Source organism: Myotis daubentonii, chromosome 10 (assembly GCF_963259705.1).
Source record: "Myotis daubentonii chromosome 10, mMyoDau2.1, whole genome shotgun sequence".
In the NCBI taxonomy this organism is placed as follows: domain Eukaryota; kingdom Metazoa; phylum Chordata; class Mammalia; order Chiroptera; family Vespertilionidae; genus Myotis; species Myotis daubentonii.
In genome coordinates, this window is record NC_081849.1 from 70,521,303 (window position 1) to 70,538,664 (window position 17,362).

A 17,362-nucleotide genomic window follows, 5' to 3' on the forward strand; every position below is an offset into this window, starting at 1 on the left:
TTAACATAATTAATTATGTGCCAACTCCCTGGTTAGGTTCTAGGTTTTAGGCAGGTGGTCACCATCATATTTTTGAAGCTTTCTACAGGGGTAGCCGTTCACGATTTGTATGGATTCCTCTGTCTATGGTACTCAGAGCTACTGCTTAGACAAATGGAGTTTCAGAGCTGAGCTTCTTGGCTGACATGCTGCTTTGGTCCTTCCCCCAGCAACAGGCGAGCTAGTGCTGCTGAATCTGCAGTCTTCCACATCATGACCAGGATTTTGGAAGCTACTAACAGTTTGTTTTTACCTCTGCCTCCTGGTAAGTCTTGGCTCTTTTATCCTTTGTTATAATAGATTTGTTCTTTCTTCTTCACATGGTCCCTAGATGAAGGCACATTATGAGTTTAAGGATGAGACCTGCTGTGTCTGAGAAACTGTGTGTCTGGTGTCACTGTGAGAGAAGGGCCTGAGGTTGGTCTCTGCTCTCCAGCTCTCCCCCAATTATTAAACTATACTGTAGTTTGTCAGTAACTTTAGGGAGCTCAGCTTGGTCCCCATGTAACTTTCTAGGATACTTTGAACCAGTGGAGCTGATTCAGGGAGATCTTTCTCTGATGTCTGTAAGCCAAGTTTATCTGAACAAGAAAGTTAACACAGAAGGAAGTGGGTCTGGCTGGGTGTCAAAATTGAACTGATTCTTATGTGCTTAGAAGCTGTACTTTATATTCCCATGGCTATTTTTTTAATAACTGGCAATTTTTACTTCTTAATCCCTTGACCTTTTTCAACTATCCCCTTGACCCTCCCTCCCATCTGGCAGCCATCAGTTTGCTCTCTGTATCTATGAGCTTGTTTCTGTTTTGTTTGTTTGCTTATTTTGTTTTACAGATTCCACATATAAGTGAAATCATTTGTCTTTCTCTGCCTGACTTATTTCACTTAGCATAATACCTTCTAGTACTATTCATGTTGTTGCAAATGGCAAAAATTCATTCTTTTTTATGGCTGAGTAATATTCCATTGTTTATAATGGACCACATCTTCTTTATCCATTCCTATCATCTTTTTTATCCATTCATCTATTGATGGACACTTAGGCTGCTTCTATATCATGGCTATTGTAAATAATGCTGCGATGAACATGGGGGCACACATATCTTTTCAAATTAGTGTTTTGGGTTTCTTCAAATAAATGCCCAGAAGTGGAATTTCTGGGTCATATGTTAGATCTATTTTTAAAATTTTTGAGGAACCTCCATACTGTTTTCCACAGCGACTACACAAATTTATAATTCCACCAACAGTGCACAAAGGTTTCCTTTTCTCCACATTCTTGCTAACACTTATGTTGATTTATTGATCATATGTCAGCCAGTTTAATTTATTCATATATAGCTAGCCATTCACCCATCATTAATTAATTCCTTTATTCATTCATCTTAAGCCTACATGTATATAGTGCCTATAGGACTTTGTTCCAAGTACTTTTACATAAATTAGCACATTTAATTTTCATAACAATCCTGAGTAATAGGAGCTTAAATTGAACCACATTAAATATTTGACCAACAGAAATGGCACTTTTGTATGGTTTCACTTAATAGTATTCCCATTTAAAGATGGCGATGTTGAGGCACAGCAAGTTTAAGAATAACTTGCCTAAAGTCACACAGAGCCAGTATTGAAATCCAGGCAATCTGGCTCCAAATTCTGGGCTTTTAATTACTGTTCTGTTGCTACCTTTTGAATTTTATAATCCAGTTGAATTAGTTGATGCTCAAACTTTGGCTATTTATGGGCCCAGAAAATCCCTATAGCATCTGAAATTCTCTGGATCTGTGACATATCTAATATGGTATGGAATCCTTTATGCTTTCTCTATCCATACACCTTATCTTACTAGGTCTGCATGTAGTGAGGGTACAAAGCAGGTTTCTTTTGAGTTTGTAGAAATCTGAAAGTAGCCGTGAATGAGGAGAAGGGGTGGCTTTAAATTATTCCAATGGAATATGAATTGTGAGGAGCCGTCTAGAAAGAGTGAAGGGATTTCATGAAAACTGTATGTGGCTTCCTGGCTTAAATTCTTAATTATTTATGATTAACATGAAAGACTTAGTAGAGGGATGAATTGACACTTTCACATTTGTTCACCCTGGGTGAACAAGCTCCTTTTGTAAATAAATGAACTTGACTTACTGGGGACAATATTATTCTTGGGAGATCGTAAAAACTCATTCACTTTCTGCAGAACATTGCATTCTTTCACAGGGATGGATAAGGAGGGAAACCAGGAAAATGTTATCCGTAGTGACTGAGAATTATTTTAAGTAGACTTAACAGCTTGTGTCCATGGGTTAAATAAGGAAGAGCAGTTTCTATCCTTTTTCTATCTTTAAAAAAATGCATTTTTTTTATTGATTTCAGACAGGAAGGGAGAGGGAGAAACATCAATGATGGGAGAGAATCATTGATGGGCTGCCTCCTGCACGCCCCCTACTGGGGATCGAGCCCACAACCTGGGCACGTGCCCAGATTGGAAATCGAACCATGACCTCCTGGTTAATAGGTCGATGCTCAGCCACTGAGCCACATTGGCCAGGCATATCCTTTTTCTCTTAAATGTTTGTTTCCCTCATGTGACATGGAAATGGAAGTGAAGCGACACTGAATCATGTGTGTGTACAGACGTGTATATAAGTACAGGGTGTTTTTTCATTTGCATGTGTCAGTGTGCATGCTTTCCAGGCCTCCTAGAGTAGAGGAAACTGAGTTTCACATGTCAGAAACATGTAACCCGAATTGGTTAAAGAAGAAAAAGATGGGATCCACAAAAAGGAAGTCATGGTTTAGAGCTGGAGCATTTGCAGTTTAAAGGGCACCTGTGTCCCCCTTGCTGGCCAGAGGAGGCCAGGACCCCTGGAGGACGAGGACAAGAGTTGGCTGGAAAAGTTCTTTTTTGGAACCAATGCCTACTTTTAGCTAGTTTTTCCTGTTGCCAGAGCTGACATGCAGAGAGGAGGCCAAGAATGGACTGTTGAACTTGGGCCTGTGCCCTAGGGACAGAGGATGAAGGGTCATCAGGGATATTTAGGACACGGACACAGGGCTGGAGAGGAATTTTAAGTCCAGAAAATTTATAGAACTTCCAAACTTTTATTCAGAAATAATTTCATAACTTTTTAAAAAAATCTTGGGAAGACTGTCCAAACCCATTAGAAGAATCTTATGTTGTTAATTAGCTAGTAAAATTATGATTTTTCTCTTTTGGATTCAGGGGAGCTAGTGGACTCATCCATTGCTAGGCCAGCAACATCTGCTTGTGGGCAGAGCCTGCATTTTATCTGACCCTCGATGTTGCCAGGACTTGAGTTCCTCACTGCTCATGATTCAGAGAGAGAGGGGGAGAGAGAGAGAGAGAGAGAGAGAGAGAGAGAGAGAGAGAGCTCCACGATTTGTCTGAATGCAAGCCCCTGCTCTTTGGGTATCATTTCTTTGTCATGTCAGCCCCCAGGACTAGGCTAGGATTCTCTGCCATTTGCTGCCCACTTCCCATCAGTTTCCAAGCGTCTCCCATCCCTGCCCTCATTACCTCCTGCCCAGGTTCATGCAATTGCCTCCCGACAGGTCTTCATACCCCTTGTAGCAAACTGTTACTCTACCTCCTTCTTGCCATTTTAATATCCCAAAAGTAAAGCTCAATCCTCTTTCCAGGCTGCTTAAAAACTTTCAGTGCCTCCCCCAAGCCTACTAAATAACAAATTCCTTGCTGCCATTCAGCATTCAACCCGTCACATTTACTCAGAGCACCCTGCACTTTTCTTTCACAGACCTGGTCACGTTAAAAAATAGATATTGATTTTTTTGGTAATTATTTGATTTTCTCTCTCCCCCTCAGACTGGAAGGTGGACGGGAGCAGTTGCCCCTGTTTTGCTCATTGGTGTACACCCAGCCCCTTGCGTGGCATACAGAAGGGATTTGTCAAGTCAACCTTTCCAACCTCACCTCCTGTCATTCCTGTCCTCCACCTGATTCCAGCTCAGCCGGACCAGTTAATGTTTTCTGAACATGCCCCATACTCTCTTACCTTTGGGCTCCTGTTCTTATTGTTCTATTAACACAGCTACCGATGATGGGGGCTGGATTATGTTACAGTAGAAGCCTAGGTTAACGCCCCACAGCCTGTGTGCAAATTTCAACTCTGCCCCTTACTATTTATATGATCCTGAGCAAGTCTCCCAGCTCCCGTGAACCTCAGCTTCTCCATTTAAAGCTGTTCCCCCTTCATGGGGCTGTGTGAGGACCAAGTAAGCCAGTGGGTAGGTGGACGGCCTCAGCACACGTTTGGTATTAGCCACTGTTGTTATCCTACGGGCGCTCCTTAGACCAGCTCTGGTTCTCAGGGCAGCCCTGCGAGAAAGGTGGTGGCGGTTCCATTGGAAGGACGCAGAAACGGAGGCTCGCAGAGGCTTAGCTGCCCCAGCTAGTAAGCAGGTGGCAGGACTCCAGCCTCAGGCTACTCGCACAAACATGGCTTTTTCTGCTATCTCCCCCCTGTGTCCTCCTGCCTCATTCCCACCCCCAGGAATCGCATTTACCCTTCACAGCTCCCCTCATCTGCCACTTTTCCAAGAGGGCTTGTCTGATTCTTTCTTGGTTGATGTCTTCTCCCATGGGTGCTGTTTTTATCATTTATTGTTAACAGTGCACTTAGCGCTCTAGGTTTCTACACGTTTGAGGAGCCTTCCCCATGATACTCAGGTTTTGGAGAGCCTTCCTCTCTATTGGCTTCCTGTAGATTTACTATCTGACCATATTGTTTTAATTCTTCTTTTAGAATAAATAATTTAGTCCAAGTAGACCCCAAAGGCATACCTGGAGACCGGGCATATAAACTGGCTCCTTCTGGGTCAGATTTTTTTCCTCTTTAGCAAAAATGGCCCCTATCCATCAGCCTTTAGCTGGGCATGTGGAGTCAGAAGGTCTCCTGTTCACTGTTCTCTTTTGCCATCTTACCGCAGCATTGCCAACTGCTAAACTGTGAAACCGTTTCTCATCGAGCCGTCTTGCACACTTTTCCTCTTTTGCTTAGGGAGGGACACAGGTGAAGGTCATACAGACTTGTTGGGAACTTATATGCCCAGCACAGTGCTTAGTCTTGGTAATGCGTAGCCTTGTCTTCACGCAGCATTTCGTGGACTCTAGGAGCCAAGCACTGAGCTAAGTGTTTCATGAACACCGTTGTGTTCATTCTGCCTGAGACGCTGGCTGACCGCTGTGCCCTCCCGCATCTCTCACCCTAGGTTTTCACACACTGCACACGATCCTGGGCGTCCGCTGTCTCCCTTTGCATAACCTGCTGCATTACATCGATGGCGGGGTGCTGCTCCTCACAGAAACGGCTGTCACGAGGCTCATGCAAGGTAAGAGGCTCCGAGGCTCTGCGCTTTCCTGTCTGCGCACCTCCAGGCCTGGCTTCCCGGGGGCGCCACCTGTGTGGCCAGGGCCCAGCAGTACTCGGAAGGGCCCACGCGTATGGTAATGCTTTGCATGACATCTTGAAATTCTTAGTATTGAACAAGGGCTCCTCATTTTTTTAATTTTTTTTTTTTTTTTGCATCGGTCACCATAAATTATGCAGCTGGCCCTTCTGAGTGCAGTTCATTTCCTGGAACCATCCTTTGGGCTAATTTAAAGTGTCTTCGCCCTTCAGGAGACCCCAAATGACTTCTCAGTCCACACACAGCTATTCGACTCCTTTACTAGACATGAGGGCACTTGAGGACAGGAGCCTCTGAAGGCGTGTTTCTTAAGAAGTCACGAAATGGCTTATTTTCAGCTGATTAGCACGATCATTGCAAAGCCAGACTTGAAATGCAAGAAAAATCAATGAGAAATGCAGTGCTTATATGATTTTGAAGTTTAAATATGGTCTGTAGTATAATCGCTCTCACCTTAACTGATTCAGTTGTGGTATTTTACAGATGAGTTTTGTTAATATATGTTGAAGTATTTCCCATTCCTCAAGGTACCTCCTGTTTTCAGTTAGTAAAATTGTTTTCTGACTAGCAGCCTGCTCCAGAACCACGTCCCATGATATATAGAAACCGTTTCCTTTAAACAACCCTTTGTTCAGACAGACACAATGCTTAATACAAGGTCGGGAGATGTGTTATCAGGACGAACCGCTGAAGTACTAGTAGCCTGATCAGATGTTCAAATGGAGATTTCTGGTTTGCCTGTCACTCTGACTTTCTTGTAGATCTGGACAACACAGAGAAAAATGAGAAACTGAAATTCAGCATCGTTGTGCGGCTTCCTCCGGTAATCCTGAACCCCATTTTATTTTCTCCCTGAGCCTTGGCATGAACCTCCTTCAAGTTCTTCTGGCAAAAGGAGCATTCACTTGATTTGGGCTGAAGTCAGTTGAATTGTTTCACTTTTCAGCTCTTGCCAAGAAACCCCATCCATCCCCACCCTGTGCCGCGGTCGGCTGGGCCTGCGAGGCCCTCGCGCCTCTGGCTCGGCTCTGCCTTGGCACAGCCCACCTCACACACTTAGCCGTTTTCTTCTCTTAGGAAACCGCTCTAATATTTACATCTGGGAGTCAGGGGAGGGAGAGGGGAAACATGTGCTTTTGGCTTCTAAACTGATAAGAAATTTAAATACAGGTGAGGTCAGAAGGTCCTGGAACTGAGTTTCCTCCTCCTGCAGTTTCCACCAGGGCTGGAAAACATTCCCGGTGGAAGGAAGAACGAGAAACATGAGGGACCTGAAAGCGTTATGAAGACACTCCTTGTTTTCGTGGGGAATAGTAGCTCTTGGATTTAGAAATACTATGAAAATATGAAATTCCACAGCAAGGTCTTCAGAGCCTCGACTCTGAGAACTCTGACCCTGGGCGCCAGGGCCAGCCCTGCGTGCTGTTTACATACCGTGAGCCCTTGCATCTCTGGCATGATCCTCCCACGAAGGGGTGTCGTTGCCTTTCTGCTCCGAATCGGCTTGCTTTGTAACACCCTCTCCCCCTTGCAGGCTTACTGAAGCAAAGGCGAGAAGAGAAAACAAAGCATGTTTTCCATGGCTGGATCTCTCAGGGGATTGTCTCTGAACATTTATTTTGGTCTTTAAATGACTTTTTTTTTTTTTTTTTTGCCTCATATTCTCAGGGAATTAAAATTTCCTGGGCAAGACATTGGCAGAGAATATGCCTATAACCTTCCGTTTCCTATCAAAACATCGCTTGGAGTTGGCATGCAGGACCCCAGCTTTGAAGAGTAGCAGATGAACTCCATTTCAGAAAAAGAGTTTGGCAACATCAGTGTATAAACTGCTTTCTCAGGGTTGCATTTAAGGGAGTATTTACTCAAAATTCAGAAGCATACCTCTGAGGAAATGGCCTTTTTCCAAAGGTCGTTAAGCATAAAGGGCCTTTTAGACTAACTGGTGACTTTGGAATAATATTTTTAAAATTATGAATAGATTTAAGGTACATTTACTTAATATAGTGTGAGCTATATTCTCCTCTATATGTTTTTCCATCCGTTTATTTTTATAATTGACTTTATTCTCTTTAGAGTAGTTTAGGGTTCACAGCAAAATTGGGTGGAAGGCATAGAGCTTTTCCATCCTCCCCCCGCCCCCCCCCCCCCCACATGCATGGCCTCCCCCCCATCAACATCCCCACAGAATGTCCTTTTATTACAGTTACTGAACCTGCATCACAACCATCCGAAGTCCACAGTCAGCATTAGGGCTCGCTCTTGGTGGTGTTCATTCTATGAATTTGGCCCTCATTATAGTGTCGTACTTGCACTGCCCTAAAAATCCTCCTTGACCTGTTTTTCAATTTGCATCATAGCTCATTGGTCAGAAGATCTGCCGACTTTGGGACCATCCTATGAGTTCTAACATTATTTCCCGGAACCATGTGAGGCGGTTGCTTCAGAACTACAAGAAGCAGGTGAGCCAGTGTGAGAGCGCAGCCCCACTAAATGTTTCTTGGATCCTGTTTGCCCATGTCAGCTTACCTATATGGACTGCAATTGTAGTTATTACCACTTTTTTTTTTTTTTAAGTCTGTGCTGGTTTTGGATAATCAACTAACACCAGAAGTGGTTTCCTTTTTAGCCTCAGAGTTCTATGACTGACAAGTCGTCATTCAGTATGGAATTTCTGCCTCTGAACTACTTCATTGAAACACTGACAGAGATAGAGTCCTCCAATCAAGGTAATTCACTCCTCTGGCCTCAGAGTCTTCCGTTGGCACATCAGTCAGTCCCTATTTACACTCCTGTACCTTTTTCTTTCCAAAATAATAAGTAGGTCCTTACTGCAATTGGTTTTAACTAGCAATACACAACTTACCTGGAGCAAATTACCGAAAGGAATGATCACCTCTGAAAAATTTTTTTAAATGTATTTTATTGTTTTTTTTACAGAGAAGAAGGGAGAGGGAATAGAGAGTTAGAAACGTCGATCATCTGCCTCCTGCACACCCCTACTGGGGCTGTGCCTACAACCAAGATACATGCCCTTGACTGGAATCGAACCTGGGACCCTTCAGTCCACAGGCTGACGCTCTATCCACTGAGCCAAACCGGTTAGGGCACCTCTGAATTTTTAAAAGGGCTTAAGATGTTAAAAACCCATTTGGTTGATGCACATGGCCTTTCCTGGTTCTGAGGTTTAGTAAGTTTTAACAGCCCATTCTCAGAACAATGTATTTTACTGAAATATAAAATAATGATGATTCAAAGAGCCGTGGGCACAGCACTATAAATGCCACATAATTTCATAGTAACTCTTTTCTCTTTCTCTCTCTTTCCAGGCCTGGATGCTTTCATAGGACATGACAACGTGGATGCAAAATTTGTGGAGGAAGCAGCTCTGAAACACACCACAATGCTTTTAGGCTTATAAAAAAGAAAATATAATTGTGTCAGCTTCCAAGTTTTACTCTTGCTCATTAGCTCTACTTCTACTGAGAATTCTCTAGCCATATTTGAAACTGGTTACCAAAATCAGAATGCATTGCTGAGCCACTGAACGTCAGTTTGGTACTTGTTCAGACTGAAGTCAACTGCTGTCCCTCATCCCAGTTTTGGACAGCCGATGACAGCCACGTGTGGAGACATGACAGCCAGCCCCGGAGGCAGGCAGTGGCATAAAGGATGCTCTTCCTAGTGGCCACATAGGCCAAAAGCTGGTTTCTGTCGCACTCAGAAATAATCTATGCTTTAAAAATGTAGGGACTAGTGTGGAGAAAAACAAACACTAGTAAGTGTCATTGAAAATAACGTATGACATGTGGAAAAATTAAATGTATGTGTAAAGAGGATATCTTTTAAATAACTGAATTTGGACTAAGTCAAATCTGCTATTTCCAGTATAGAAAAATTTGTAACATACAGCAATTTGTACATACTGTCTATTCAGAGTAAGATTTTACTTTTTGTTATGGTTCAGATGGAACTGTATTTAATGTGTTTACGCTTTTTTATATTTATAAAAGTTTGATTTAGAAATAACTTATCATTAAAAAACGAAACCAAAAAAACACTGTAAGTTTTGACCTGACTCTTTTGTCATTTCTACAAAGACTTTTTTTTTTTAAAATAAAAATATTTTATTGATTTTTTACAGAGAGGAAGGGAGAGGGATAGAGAGTTAGAAACATCTATCAGCTGCCTCCTGCACACCCCCTACTGGGGATGTGCCCGCAACCAAGGTACATGCCTTTGACCGGAATCGAACCTGGGACTCTTCAGTCCACAGGCCGACGCTCTAGCCACTGAGCCAAACTGGTCAGGTCTTTTTTTTTCTTTTTTCTTTTTTTTCAAAGACTTTATAGTCCAGCCAGGAATCATGAGTCTATGAACATGTTCCCCTAAAGTCCCCCATGCCATCTAAATGGTTCTCCCATTTCCCACTACAACACCCCCTCCCTCCCCCAGTCTACAGTGACTTAATTCTGACCATTGTATACAGTTGCTGCCTGGGGTCAGCCCATGACCCTTTGCTAATTTCTTTTCACATTATTTCCCTCAGTGAACCTGTGAAATTTTAATCATCATAAATATCACTAGCTGGTATAATAATTCAAGTTCTTTTCTAAAATGATCATTGTATTTTAAAAATTGTCCTCTCCTACAGAATTCCCCCTTTTGGTTAAATACTTCATGGTCACTGAGGCTCAAAATCTTGGAGCCATATGAGCAAGGCAGTGCTGATCTTTTTCTCTTTGTAAGGTCGTTATTTTTCATTCCTTACCCTTTTCTTTTCACACCTGGCTTGTGCCGGTCACTTTCTAAGGTCTAATTCAACTGACTTATATTTGAGATAAACACTAGCTCAATCCGGTCCTATTCCTTCAATAACTTGCCATTCATTATAGGATACAATTCAAACTCACATTTGAAATTACAGGATAAAGTGCCAACTCCCCCTAATCCCGCTGATACAGTTCCCCAATATGAACATTCTGTTCCAGCCAGGCCCGTTCACTGGGCCTGGAGCACAACTTTTGTCTTTTTACTTCAAAGCCTTGCTCAGGCTATTTCCCCCACCTGGGGTGCCCTCTTCACCTGTTAAAATCTTCTCTGTGAGACGTTCCCTCTGACTGTGACCTCCGGTCACTCCAGCACACAGTGCCACCCTCTCAAGCGGTAACACACATTATACTATTTAAGTGTTCGTTCCTTTGCAATTTAAATTCCCCCCATTCCTATGTTGCTACGCTTCCAATGTGTATTTTTTGAATCCCTGATGCAATTGCTAATTCCTACAACACAGGACCTGTGTTTATGCATTTCTTTGTGTGAAACACACGATTTATATGGTTACTTATGGGTACTCCCAAGGAATTGCCTTTCAATAACTTCACAAAGCAATTGGGTTAGATTCAGGACTCGGAGACTGAGAACAATGTTAAATTTTCCTCCAATCTGGCAGGAACAAATTTTGTTTGATTTAGCAAAATAAAGGAATGTGGTATTTCTCACACCCAGAGTTGTGAACTAAAATTCATAACTGATACCAGTATGAAGTAAAGATAGACTAAGCATATTAATAAATATAAAATCACAGGTTTGAAATCTTGTGTATATTCATACATAAGAACATATAAAAACAGAATTAGGAATATACTTGGATGAAATGCAATAAAATTAGAGTAATAAAATCAGGGGAGCTGGCCTCATTTTCAACTCTTTCACATGCCAAGTTATAAATATTTCTATTGAAAATTTCAAAAAATCTGGTATTAAAACTTAAAATAATCATGAATTTATTTGCATCCAACATTTTGATAAATCTAAATATAAGAAAGATAAGTTAGGGCATAATAATTTTTGCAGCAAAAGGATTATTTACTTGTAAAAAGAATCACCATAACATTATTTTGAAAATGACAAGCTTCCCTCCTGCTTTTTACTTGATTTAGATTTAACAACATTAACTTTAAATGCAACCATTTACTTAACAAAGTCAGTTAGGTCTCTGAGATACTTGATCATTCTATCTTTTTCTTTAAAGTCAGTATATCGAACAGTATTTCCTTTTTGTCTTTAATAAATAAGGACCACTCAGCTAATTTCCGTGCTTCACTGAAAATTATTTTTATTGAATTTTTATAGCACCTGGCCTACTGTGTATATCTGAAAGGTTTCAATATATAGAGTGAAAAAGAAAGAAATGTACAATGCAAATATATGTTTGACATAATTGTAGAACAATTCTATGTCCTACCCAACATCATATAAAATATAGTAGTTGATGAGTATAAAAGGAAACCATGTTATTTCTGTTGTTGGTTAATTGTGGCTGTTGTATTTGCCTGTAATCTCCTGCTATTATGCTGACATTTTCCAGCTGTGGATATGACGGAGCTTGGCCGAAGTGGATATGAGGAGCCTGAATTGGTTTACACATTCAGATTTCAATCGGCTTTATAACAGGCTTCTTGATGTGCCTCATATTGGACCCTGGTTCACTGGGCTTAAAAGGAGCCAAAGCACCATATGGTTTCGGCAAGGGAAGAGTGGCTTCTGCATCTGGGATGTAGGCAGTCGGACGCAGCTCTGCAGTTGTGAGAACACCGTTGGGCAGCTGGCGTTGTGCGTCCAAGAATTGCTGCAAAGAATGAAATTTCCTTTTCAGTTTTCTGCAAACTCTGGTGAAGCCACTTCACCCCAGGGCTTATCAGACACAGCTGGGTCTGAGTTGTAGGCTGTGCTGGTTGACATTCCCCCAAGGAGGGTATGAGGGTGAAGTCACCACACACACACACACACACACACACACACACACACACACACACACACACACTCACACACTCACATACTCATGCACATGTTGCACCTTGCTGAAATGACCCATGTTGCTCAAGCATCACACTGTTTGGGGGGCTTACGGTTTATCATAAACTGGTTGGTGGGTTCTAACTTTCCGTGTGTTCCAACCTCAGTATCTTTGACCAAATACTAAGTATTTCCATGGTTTTGTTGTTGACAGAGGTAGGACAATCTATTCCCTTGGGTGAGTCATTGGTGAACACATGTTAGAAAGGAAGAGATAAGGCGTCAGGTAGAACCAGAGGGAAGATGTGGTTAGTAGCTTGCCCTGACCCTCAAGGTCCTCAAGTTTCTGCCTGTGCTCCTGGAAAACAGATGACTCTCTTACAGCATGAAAAAGAATTCTAAATAACGGAGACAGGTAAATGATGCTGGGACAAGCTCGGTAAAACCTGAAGGTGTTAGTAAATATAGTTCCAGGCAGTGTGGGAATTACAAATCAGACCCTGTTTTCAGATATTTTTAACTTCTGTTTGGAATGTGCCTTTTTCTTGGGTTAGTTAGTGAACAATCATCTTTTTGAAGAACCTAATTGACAGCCTGAGAGTGAGTTGTAGGCCCTCGAGACGCCTAATTCCATTCTACAAATATTGAAAGGCAGAAGAACTGGGTGCCCAATGTGAAGGCGGAACCAGTGATGGACCTCGACTTAGGCCAGTGGCAGGAGAAAAAAAAGGGTTGGCGTTGAGGCCAAGGGTGCACACCAAGTGCAGAGTCTGCGAAGGTGTTCTGGAGGCCTCATGACAGGCTGTGATGGCCGCGGCAGGTGGACATGGAAGAGTAAGGTGTGGTTTGAGCAGGGGTGCAAGGGCAGAGATAGGAGACCTATGGATACTAGTAAAACCAAAGCCAGCCTCGCCTGGTCATTGCCGTGTCATGGGAGTCCATGGTGTTCAGCCACACCAGCCACAATGTGAGATTGTGGAGTGGAACTTGGTGTTTGCCAGATGTTCTCCAGAGAATATTATAGTGCTTTGAACTATTGTACTTTGATTTGTCTACATAATATCGTTTTTTGTTGTTAATCCTCACTCGAGGATATTTTTCCATTGATTTTTCAAAGTGGAAGGGAAGGTAAAGACAGAGAGAGAGAAATATCAATGTGAGAGAGAGACACATCGATTGGTTGCTTCCTCCATGCGCTCCAACCGGGGCAAGGGATCCAGCCTGCAACTGAGGTACATGCCTTTGACAAGAATCAAATCCGTGACCTCAGTCTGCGGGTTGAAACTCTAACCACTGAGCAAACCTAGGGCTCTACATAATAATTAAAAAAAACACCCCAAATTTCTCCTGATTGTTTGAACTGTGTATGGTAGAGTGGGGAATTTTTCATATATTTTGAGAAGATTGAAATCCTTGAAAACATCCCTTCCTGGCCACTTTACTAGTACAAATGCAATATAAGAGCCTAAATGTACCTGAGACTTTTCAGCGATGGCCAAGGCATACATTTCTTCATCTCGAAGTACTTTCAACCATTCTCTCTCAATCTCTTTGTTGAGGGGCAGACCCTTTTTCATCCTGGAATTGCAAGAGAAGATGAAGTGTTCTTTCTCCTTGACTTCCTTCTGGAGTTCAATGGTCAGAGCTTGTTTCATGGACAGCTCAGCAACAAGAGCCATCAGTTTTTCAGTAGCATTTTTAATCTTTTTCTGGTAGCCGTTCATCTAGAATTAAAGAACCCAAGGCTTAGCTTATGTATATGTTCCATGAAGAATTTAAGAAAATGGCAGGCTGCTGGCTGTCTATAATGTGGGAGACAAATAAGAATTGGATGAGACCTCAGACACCCTAGCTGTGTAAATAATGACGAGGAGGGGAAAAGAAAGACATGTGTTCATCAAGTTACTAGTTGTTCAGGTGCGTAGTAGTGAGGGGAATAGTGAAGTCTCTGTATTTTTAAGAGATGATGAGGAGAGGGAAATAGAGTGCTCTTTATGTCTAAATTCTGGCTTACTTAGGCCATGTTATTAATTTGTCACTGATCCATTGGGGGTGGGGATCTGGTAGAACAAAAACTATATTTAAAAGTTATTCTTTACTTATATAAGGTAATCAGCAGAGGCTCTGCATCTGAAATAATTTTTAATGGAAACAATCACACCTCAACATGTTTGTATTATTATTGATCATAATTTCTGGGGTGCATAATTATTAAGTCATAAGCAAGCATGTGCCGAACTGGGGAAAATCTGGCCACTAATTTGAAGTGAAATGTTCTGGTTGTATGTGTGTCTTGACCATTTCGCATCAGCTATTTATCATCAAAGAATTAAAGGACAGGACTTAGTGGAATAATTAATTTTAAAAGACAGGAAAGAAGTAAAGTTGGAACTGGTGGTTCCTGTAAGCTTCCTGGCCCATAGCACAACCTTTCAGGGTGGCCGTAGCCACGGCGGGGCACTGAGTGGTGATTCCCACCTGCCAGCACTGCCATATCACCTTGCTGTATTTTTAATGTGTAACCTGTTTCACCACCGCCATTGTAGTATACACTGAGGGGCCAGATTATTATGACCACCTGACGTTTGTAGGCAAATTAGCCATACACCGCGTCGTATGGGATATGGAAGCCGAAGGCCTATTCGAACACCTTTGCTGTCTGCAGTTACCAAGATAAAAAGTCTCCAATTCGCACAGGAACACAAGGATTGGACAGTCGAACATTGTGATGAGTCACGTTTCCAGTTGCATCATGCAGATGGCAGAGTGAGAATTTGGCGGAAACAGCATGAAAGTATGCGCCCACATGCATGATGAGTACAACCCTTCAAGCTGGTGGGGGGAGTGTGATGGTTTGGGGTATGTTTTCCTGGAATGATTTGGGCCCTTTAATTTGTGTGGAACAACGTCTGAATAGCACAACATACCTAAGTATTGTTGCTGATCAGGTTCATCCTATCATGTTGATGGTGTATCCCAATGGAGATGGCTTCTTCCAACCAGACAGTGCGCCATGCCATGATGCTCGTATTGTGCAGGAGTGGTTTCAAGAACATGAGGGAGACTTTACCTTGCTTAGGTGGCCCCCACAATCACCAGATCTCAATCCAATTGAGCATTTGTGGGACGAAGTTAAAAGAGCCATCAGGCAGCTGGTTCCACAACCATCAAATCTCACAGAACTGGACAGTGCTATTCATCAGGCATGGTGTCAGATTCCTCACATCACCTTTCAACATCTCGTGGAGTCAATGCCAAGAGGAATCGCCACAGTATTGAAGGCAAAAGGTGGCCCAATGAAGTACTGATGGGGTGGTCATAATAATCTGGCCACTGAGTATGTATATATATATATATATATACATATCTCCCATGTTCAAAGGCTGTTAAATCGCGTTGTTTACCCATATCTTCAGAAAAAAATCACTTCTACTGTCATGGTAAACAACCTGCTTCCCTATTTATAATGGTCTGGCCCTCTAGCAACTTCAGCGCGAAATTATAGCTAATTTGCCTACCAACATCAGGTGGTCATAATAACTGGCCACTCAGTGTATGTGTATGCATTAGCTATTTGGTTACAGTCAGTCGTCCCACAAGAAGGTACTCTTCATGAGGACAAGGCCATGTTTTATTCATCATATTCCCCACGATCCAGGGTGTGCTTGGAACATAGGAGGCACCAAGCAAAATTATAATAGAATGTTTGTTAAATGAAGGAACGAGTAAATTCTTAGTCTATTTAAATCCTTCAGGCTTTTGAACCAGGGTACTTTGAGACATGAATATGAACTTCCAAAAAACTACACCTGAACTTGAAAGACTTTCCTTCTTCTAATAGAGCACACACTGGTCTATCTGTACATTTGCTTAGAAGAATGTTGCTGCCAGTGATGTACCTGCCTCTGAAAATGTAATGACTGGTTATTATGTACACACTTTGTCTTCTTAAGGGAATATAAATTTGTAAACTCTTCTACACTGCAGTAATTTTGAGGGAGCACACATTGAATCAAAGACGGCCATTTAAAGGTTCAGGGGTGAGTCATTATCTCTATCCAATTTCATTAATTAGTCAGTCACTTGTGTGTTGTGTATATGTGTAACCAGTCAACCTCCTTCTTCTCTATAAAAAAAAAAAAAGAAAGGATGATGTTATATCCTGGGTTGGTCTGAGTTTTTGCTGAGATTTTCCATTCATTTGGGAAACTTGGAAGATGAGCCATAAGCTACCTAGGGAAGATGAGAGGCTTGGGGTGACACGCATTCTTGTTGGGCACCCACAAAAAGCTAGGCTACTTCTGCTGACTATGTAATGCCTGCAACAACGTTAGCTGATATCATACCCATTTCATGGATCAGGAAACTCAGTTATAAGGTCCTTTATGTATCTTTCTCAAGGTCATTTGCTAGTATCTGACATCTGAACATATTTCTACCTTCAAGTTATGGTTACTATGAGGACATTATAATTTTAAATGGAAAAAAATCCAGATAGAGAACGTGGAAAGTGGGGAAGGAAAGGGTCGATAAACCACTGGGCCAGAACTGTTACACTGGGACCTTCCCGACACTTTCAGCATTTCTCTAGGATTATTGTTGATTTTAGGAGACACTGCCATCAGCTTTGACAAGCCAGCTCTCAGTAAACACTGACCTTCTCCAAAGAAAGGAAAATTCATTTTGCAAAAGGAAGGAAGGCAACATTTAAAGAAACATCAGACATGCTAATTCAGGCAAAGTTTAGGAGCCTTAACATTCTTTTTTTCTTTTTTTTTTTTTATTTCAGAGAGGAAGGGAGAAGGAGAGAGAGAGAGAGAGAGAGAGAGAGAGAGAGAGAGAGAGAGAGAGAGAGAGAGAGAGAGAAACATCAATGAGAGAATCATTGATTGGCTGGCTCCTGCATGCCCCTTGCTGGGGATTGAGCCCGCAACTTGGGCATATGCCCTTGGCCAGAATTGAACCCGGGACCCTTCAGTCCCTAGGCCAAGGCTCTATCCACTGAGCCAAACAGGCTAGGGCTTAACATCCTTACTTTATGAGGTGAAGTTGCGAATTGCACGAGCTGCGGTGACCATCC

The 17,362-nt window shown here is 42.2% G+C and overlaps 2 protein-coding genes across 3 annotated transcripts in view; one reads left to right on the plus strand and one right to left on the minus strand.

Moving 5' to 3' along the window:
• Positions 1 to 9,544, plus strand: part of GSAP (gamma-secretase activating protein) — a 69,873-nt gene extending 60,329 nt beyond the window's left edge. For both annotated transcript variants that reach the window (XM_059712749.1, XM_059712750.1), the window contains 6 exons: positions 210 to 304; positions 5,287 to 5,406; positions 6,246 to 6,307; positions 7,845 to 7,946; positions 8,114 to 8,213; positions 8,814 to 9,544. In XM_059712749.1, coding sequence (XP_059568732.1) covers positions 210 to 304; positions 5,287 to 5,406; positions 6,246 to 6,307; positions 7,845 to 7,946; positions 8,114 to 8,213; positions 8,814 to 8,905 — 571 coding nt within the window. In that variant the 3' untranslated portion in view covers positions 8,906 to 9,544. The remainder of the gene's footprint in view (positions 1 to 209; positions 305 to 5,286; positions 5,407 to 6,245; positions 6,308 to 7,844; positions 7,947 to 8,113; positions 8,214 to 8,813) is intronic.
• Positions 9,545 to 11,336: 1,792 nt separating this feature from the next.
• The window catches only part of CCDC146 (coiled-coil domain containing 146), a 114,314-nt gene continuing 108,288 nt past the window's right edge, over positions 11,337 to 17,362 (minus strand). The window contains exons 18-19 of the mRNA XM_059712752.1: positions 13,758 to 14,006; positions 11,337 to 12,115 (exon numbers count right to left, since the gene is read on the minus strand). Of these exons, the coding sequence (XP_059568735.1) occupies positions 11,915 to 12,115; positions 13,758 to 14,006 (450 nt within the window). The 3' untranslated portion in view covers positions 11,337 to 11,914. The remainder of the gene's footprint in view (positions 12,116 to 13,757; positions 14,007 to 17,362) is intronic.